Source organism: Lepisosteus platostomus, chromosome 1 (assembly GCF_059453375.1).
Source record: "Lepisosteus platostomus isolate fLepPlt1 chromosome 1, fLepPlt1.hap1, whole genome shotgun sequence".
In the NCBI taxonomy this organism is placed as follows: domain Eukaryota; kingdom Metazoa; phylum Chordata; class Actinopteri; order Semionotiformes; family Lepisosteidae; genus Lepisosteus; species Lepisosteus platostomus.
In genome coordinates, this window is record NC_142611.1 from 23344597 (window position 1) to 23351519 (window position 6923).

At 43.4% G+C, this 6923-nt stretch overlaps 1 protein-coding gene across 4 annotated transcripts; it reads left to right on the forward strand.

Moving 5' to 3' along the window:
- The first annotated feature begins 3027 nt into the window (after positions 1-3027).
- Positions 3028-5971, forward strand: LOC148677860 (uncharacterized). 4 transcript variants are annotated; one of them, XM_088627421.1, is made up of 4 exons: positions 3028-3117; positions 4408-4508; positions 4597-4710; positions 5415-5971. In XM_088627421.1, exons 1-4 carry the CDS (start codon positions 3075-3077, stop codon positions 5880-5882), a joined length of 726 nt encoding a protein of 241 aa, XP_088483547.1. In that variant the 5' UTR covers positions 3028-3074; the 3' UTR covers positions 5883-5971. The 4 variants fall into 4 exon arrangements, with proteins under 4 accessions (XP_088483547.1, XP_088483528.1, XP_088483537.1 ...); XM_088627402.1 differs by lacking the exon at positions 5415-5971 and adding an exon at positions 4819-5407; XM_088627411.1 differs by having other exon boundaries at positions 3059-3117; positions 4361-4508.
- Positions 5972-6923: the final 952 nt, after the last annotated feature.

The window sequence follows — 6923 nt, forward strand, 5'->3', positions numbered from 1 at the left end:
GTTCAACATCCATCTTTTCAGCTAACAACTGTCTGATCACTAGGTAATTGTCATATCCCTTGCCATTGTGCGATATGAACTTATGGTTTTTGAAACGTCTATCGATAAATTTACACACAAAATCCTTTAGACAAGTTTCACCATAAAATTCCCAGCTTCGTTTATTGTCAATATGAAGGGCGTGGACGTAATTTGGTATGTGTGTCCCAGTTTCTTGCATGCATTCAAAGTCGAAAAAAATGTACTTGTTTGAAATTTTGGGGTTGTCCAAAGGCGGTATGTAGCACAAATGTGTGTCAGGGGTGTCGATCACGTTGTTACAACGCGAGCACAGTTTCTCTTTACATTTGTGACTTGCGAGGTTATAAACCCCACATTTCTCACAAAAGACCCTGCGCTCACACTTACTCACACCCGTCGCCGCATTCCGCAAGTGTCTCGCCAAACACTGAGAGCTACGACAAAAGACCTTACAGGCCGGGCAATTCTGAATTTCTGCATCAATTTCGCAACACTGGTGATCTAAACAGGTTTTACAAGCTTTAACACAGGCCTGTGCGTTCTTGTGGCTATACGCCGCATGGCAGTTAGTGCAAAAATACGCCGCCCCCACAAAAGCTTTAATATTTAAAACCCCATAAAAATGCTCTTCATGCAGTAGAACAAAAAGTATTTTAGAATTTGGTGGTGTGGACCCCGTTGTAAAATATTTCCAATCACCCTGGTCGTGGTACAAAATTTTAATGACCACCTTTAAATGTTTTTCAAAAGCGGTAATGTCTGACAAACTAATTTTCCGATTCTCTGGAAAACCCAACTCTTTGTGCATTCGTTTAGCGCCCTGTAACATTTCCCCATCGGTACAACCCTCATTCAACAAACCGTACAAACTCCCGGCGAAACACAGATTACCGCCCATGTAATGTAAGTCGATAAGGTGCGCTTTTTTCTGAGCAATTAACCGGCTGTACAGAACGGATTTAAATCTTCGGCGGGCACCCCCCTGCATATTCCTAACTATCGTCACCACTAAGCGGAGGCTGTCATCGGTGAGAACCTCTGTGTGGCTCTGTAAGAGGTCCGAGATGTTGCTTAAAAAATCGGCAGCATTTAATTCTCCGGGGTGTCTCCTGCGTGAGAACAAGGGTTTGTTAAAACCACCCGCAGTCAAACGCAGCTGTACAAAATCATTCGCCCCGATGTTTGGAGAAAGGTCATCCAATATTCTATGGACATGCACCATGCACAGTGTCTATAGCCTGTACATACGAGGTTATTCTGTCGAGATTAACAAAACGAAATTCTTCATGATGCTCTGTTGCTCTAAAATTATTATAAGACCTGTTATAACTACGTATACACTCCAGGAAAACTATGGGGTCTCTATTCGCCCCTGCACCGCCTCCAACCTGATTCAGATCGTTCAGTACAACCGGTTCTCGGTTACCGCCATCCTGTTCTGCTACAACAACCTCGGGCCTTAAGTTATTTTCTACCACTGCATTTTCATTGCGTGGTTCGGGCGACCCTTGGGAAATCTGATGCCTCTCTCTGAATCTTTGACGACGCAACAAACATGCTTTTGCCAGTTTAATTCTTTTATTTATGTACAAACGCTTGCGGTTGGCAAGCGGTCGGTCTTTTAAGCACTTTTTAGACCGCATGTTTAGTCATTTATCACTGGGGATTTGCACCAATGAAGCATGAAATATCATCATCATGGTCTGAAATCCTGAGTTTAGAGCGGCATCTTCTGTAGAAATTATATCTAAGAGGTTAGCGGTGAAAACCTGGATCTGTTTTGGAAACAAGGTCTGTACACCGGCTAAAACCGCTCTTAGACGCTCTAAAGCTTGTTTTTTGGCCACCTCATTAGTGATCGCCGTTGATAGTGACTGTGTAATACCGCGCACTGAATCTAGCACATCACCCAACACCAAGTCTTTAGGCGCGTTATGATTTCGCTCCGCAGGCTTGACACGTCTGGCTTTGGTCAGCGTCTTAACAGCCGTCTCTGTTGCAGTCACCACCTTAGGGTCCGACGTTTCCGCCACTTTTGTTTCGCCGCGCGTCGATACAGCTGCTGTGTGAAAAAATAAGACTTTTTATTACCACGCCAATGCTCCACATCTCAAAATCTGAAAACTACACTGTGATAAAAATAAAAGACTTTTCAACACAACAATCAATGAAATCTAAACTGTCAAAGTCAGAAAACTACGATATTTATGATAAAAACGCCACACATGTGGCGCATCCTTACACAAAGGGCTGCGGGTGAATGGAACAAGTTACCCGGACATGTTGTTACACCGGTTTCCTTGACGGCTGTGGTGGCGCTACTGGGTCAAGCGGCGTGGTTAACGGCCTGTAGACCCTCGCACAGACCAGTCGCTTTAAACTTTAAAAGCTAAGCAGTTTTAAAATAAGGTTTTTTAACACTCCCAAACAGAAAACTATGCGACGTAGGATCTTTCAGCGAATTAACATCCTAACAAAAGAAGTAACGTTTACCGTAAGTGGATCATAACACATCTTGACCACGCTTAAATTATATTAATCTTTGCTTGTTGATTTCAGACGTTTTGAGCTCGTTGCCCCAGTTAACTTGTTGGCTTGTCGCAGTTTATTTTTTGAAGGTCCGGGGTCTGCACGGAGTATGAAAATACCATTAGTGAAAAAATAGAAAAACGGTGGGGATTTTTATTATAGACATGTTTAAATGGCCATGCTAAAAGAATGTTTTATATAATACCGACCTCTTCTCTCAGGCGATCTGATAATATCCCCCGCACCGTCTGGTATGACGTGAACATCTGCATGTGTCTCCACAAGGTTTTGGGTTGGTAATGCAAACCCCAAACGAGGTTTTTTAAATGTGTAGCGACTTGTCCCTTCGCCCGCGTCTGCGGAATAGACACATACTTTTTGGTGTGGAGTATATACCCCTGTGTCTTTAAGACTCACATGGTCTTAAAGCGTTATTCAAAACATTGTCGTAATTACTCACCAGTGTTGTGCTGCGCTGTAACTGGTCTTTTTACAGCTGTGGTTTTCGGGGCTAATGGAAATGAATGGATACAGACAGTCACGACCACATTACGGCACAACTCCCCGGTAATTCCATTATAATCATTCAATATTGCCTAGTATACAATTATTATACAACGTTTTGTAACTATAGCTAACACGAGACATGCACCGTGACGTTGTAATTGTCTCACAATAAGCCAGATATACATACCGCTGAAATTCATGGAATCCGCGTCTTTCTTCGTCTATCAAGTCGAACAGTGTTAAGTCTGTAAATAGACTATCTTCAGACTGTTGTAATTGATCGGCGTCATCCATTCTGACGAGTTAGGCGATAACGTGAGACTGTAGGAATTGGAATCCAGCCAAAACTTCGCCTGTTAAACCGCTGGTACTTAATTCTTAATAAAATAAAATTAATTCGATAAACATTCTCTTCTAAGAAACACACATGGCCCCCCATAAAACCATTAATCTTAGGTATCATTGGGGGTGCACGTACTGGTCTGTAAAAATTGTTTTAAGAAACATTTTAGAAAACGTTTTAGACCGTTATAATGTTAAAATCTATATTATTTTAAGGCATACAACGATGTCTAAATTTCATAGCTGTTAAAACGTGGCAAAAATGTGCCACGGTGTCTGTGTTTGATTCACCAACAGACCGCTAAGAATATTATCAAGCAAAATGTTTTTTATTATGTATCTGTTCTTTATCGGGACGTGTTCACAAACCAAGCTTGACGTTTTGAGGTTTTATTTTTTCGCGCTGCGCTGTTAAGAACATTTTTGCGTGAAATACATGTGGTGCTTGTAAATTAGAAAACTTTACATGAATTTAAAATGTTTGTAAACTTTCCCTGGGGTCAATTTTAGCACCCCTCCCCCACTCTGCATTCCAGAGCCTTTAACTAATCCCCCACACACACCGCCCGTCTCCAATAACATCACAAATTATCTCTACTGGGAAACAATTTTAAAACTTTAGGACCGATCCGTTAAAGTATGAAGAACAACACCCCATCATTTGTTGCCTGTTAATACCTTAAAGACTTTTATGCTTGCGCTGTGTGGAAATTTATCTCAAACTTTCAAAAAAGCTGTCGCGAATGTATTATTAAAAATAAACTGTGTCTTATTACGTTATTTTAAAAACTTTAAGACCAACCCCGTGTGTTTAAAATTTATTTTCTGGTGAAACACATCATTTGTGTTTGCGTTGTGTGTTAATACTTTAAAACGTATAAACTGATATGTGAATACTTTTCGCTCTCGATAAATCAGGGGGGTCATCACAACCAATTGAAAAATGTGTTGTGTTATGTAGGCGTGTTACACCATTGGTGCATATTCTTAAACGCTCCGGCCTGACAGGGCCGCAGTGTGCGCTTGGAGCTGTCAGACACCATGGAGCTGCTGAGATGGCTTCTTTGTGTGGAGAAACAACGGGGTCCACTACTCTACAAAGTGAAGAGGTAGGCGGCTAAAATATTTTTTTCTGATCGTGGAATTGTTGTATCGGTGCTTAGCGTATGTCATTTTAATACTTGGTCTTCTTTTTAGCAAAACCCGACCCCACCCTCTGCACCCTGTGACAGCGGCGGGGGTGTGAGTTCAGCTGGGGTACCAGATGTTGAAGAACAGCCGGGTGCTAGCGATGATACCACGCTACAAATGGTAAATATTAACGAAAAACCTTAGCTCAAAAGTGCGTTAAATGCTCGATATTTTAGGTACAAAGCATGTCTATTTTGTTAAGCCTTCCTTTTCTTTTTCCTTTAATAGAATAAAGAGGATGTGGACGGGTCAATCTTCAGCCTACTGACACAAGTGAATGTCTCGTGTCTATGCTTGTGTGTTCGCCCAAATGTTAATAAAGCTGATGCCCATGTCCCTAATGAGCCCGATGTTATGCCCCAGATTGTGAAAGCAGTAGTTTATTGCATCTTAAAACACTGTTTAAAGGGGGTCCTGGTTGATGACTGCCCGGCCTGTTTGATTGACCATCCCGGGCAGCGGGGTCACACATGCCTGTCTGGCGGCTACGCAGATGGGTGTGAAGACGTGACATTTGCCGCTTTAGAAATTTATAAGTCTCTCAGTTTAGCCCGAATTTTATCGGCTGTTCTGTACACCGCCCGGTGTCTGGGTTCGTACACCATTACAAATGACACTGAGCGGTGCATAAAACAGTTGCTAAAAAATATAATTGAGGACCGCTCCCCATACGAGCATGTACACGCCACCCTTGAACAGCTGGATGAAAAATTAGTAGATGTGACTTTTGATGAGTTGCAAAAGAAACACTTTTCTTATTTTTACAGATGCAAAAAAAAAAGATCTATGTAAAATGTGAATACAGATTTCACTCTGTTTTACAGACCCGGGTGTGCCATCGTCCGAAGAATGAAGAATTTCGAATGTATAAGTCTGAATTCTTACTAAGAGTGCTTTACACACTTCTCTCTACAAAGCTTGATATGCAAAACAAAGAGTCGAATGCTAATGTCCTTAAATTTGTTAAAGAGATAGATGTGTATGTCGAGAACTTGAGTGAAATTATTACAGATCTGATGTTTTCAGATCAGAAAAGGAAGCCTGGGGGGTTCTACAGTGTGTATTCCAAAATACAGCGTGTTTTGCACAGAACCTGTGGTAACACCATCCCGCTGATTATGCAGGCAAATTTTTTTGCCCTGCTAGATCGGATCGCCCAGTGTGGTTCGCATGGCTTTAGACACGGGGAGCGGAAGGGGGTTATGAATGCTTTTTCAGATGCCGCAAAGTTTCTCAGCAATGTGGGGGTGGTGGTTACGCGTACCGAACTAATTTTCCGCACCAACATTTAATTGTTGAATGCAAACAGGAGCCGGTAACGCATGTGTGCTGCATTGTTTCACTGTCTGAAAACCCCCTGTTGAAATAAAGCGGTTCACATTTCACATGGTGTTTGTCCTGCGAATTCTTTCCGTGAGACTTTACGCAGTCAGTGTGTGTGTGTGCTTGCACCCCTGCTGTTTTTGAGACACGGCTTGTGCAGCGTATAAGCAGCCTGGCCGGACAACCACTCGGCCACCAGGCCGCGGCTGGCGCCGCTCACACCTCGGGATCTCGCGCCCCGCAACAGACTCCCCGCGCCGCCGTAACTGCCCGATTTCCTAGGGTTATAATAGAGCGCACTCAACCCCGCGGCAGACATGGTCCCCTTCCAAACCAATACACACTTGCACACACCTAAAGCGAGGGATGTGCCGTCTTGGGGCTTTGGGACCTTGAGGCGCTGGACCGGCCGGCCGGGGGGGGAGGCTGGCGTTCCGACCCACACCATTGGCTCCTGAGGGGGCAGGACATGCACAAATAACAACACGCCATTGGATGGCAAGGGGGCGGGACAGCCAAACACCGCGGACGACCATTGGCTGGAAAAGGGGGCGTGGTACCTGTCAAAAGTTTGACGAAAGGTGTCGCTTTATACTACTTACATAATATAGCTCCCAAACAAACGCAAACGTGTTTTTAATAAGATGCTTTTATTCACTCATAATCCGACAATTTCCGGAAGACTAAGGGAGGTCTGGCTTTTTTTCTGGAAAACCATAACTCTGGTCTTGTCCAGATTGACTGTCAGTGCCCAAGTCTGACAGTGCTGCTCCAGCAGTGCCAGGTTCAGCCTCTGTTCTGTGGGCGACAGCAGGACCAGGTCGTCTGCAAAAAGCAGGAACTCGATTTCTGTAATTAATGCAGATCAGTAAATCAAGGGACAAAACAATTATTGTGCCCGGCTCCTCAATGGGCTTTGACGTGCTTATGCATTGGTTTAACAGTCCGGGTGTGGCAATGTTTTTTATTATTGTTATAGAGAAACATGATCAGATTTTCCCCGGTTCAGA

What these genes read in the sequence shown, in the direction of transcription:
- LOC148677860 (XM_088627393.1), top strand. Translation starts at nt 3,065, where the DNA reads ATGGAAATGAATGGATACAGACAGTCACGACCACATTACGGCACAACT. An exon ending in CATTACGGCACAACTCCCCG is followed by an intron (nt 3,118 to 4,360) that starts GTAATTCCATTA and finishes TGTGTTATGTAG; the next exon opens with GCGTGTTACACCATTGGTGC. An exon ending in CTACTCTACAAAGTGAAGAG is followed by an intron (nt 4,509 to 4,596) that starts GTAGGCGGCTAA and finishes TCTTCTTTTTAG; the next exon opens with CAAAACCCGACCCCACCCTC.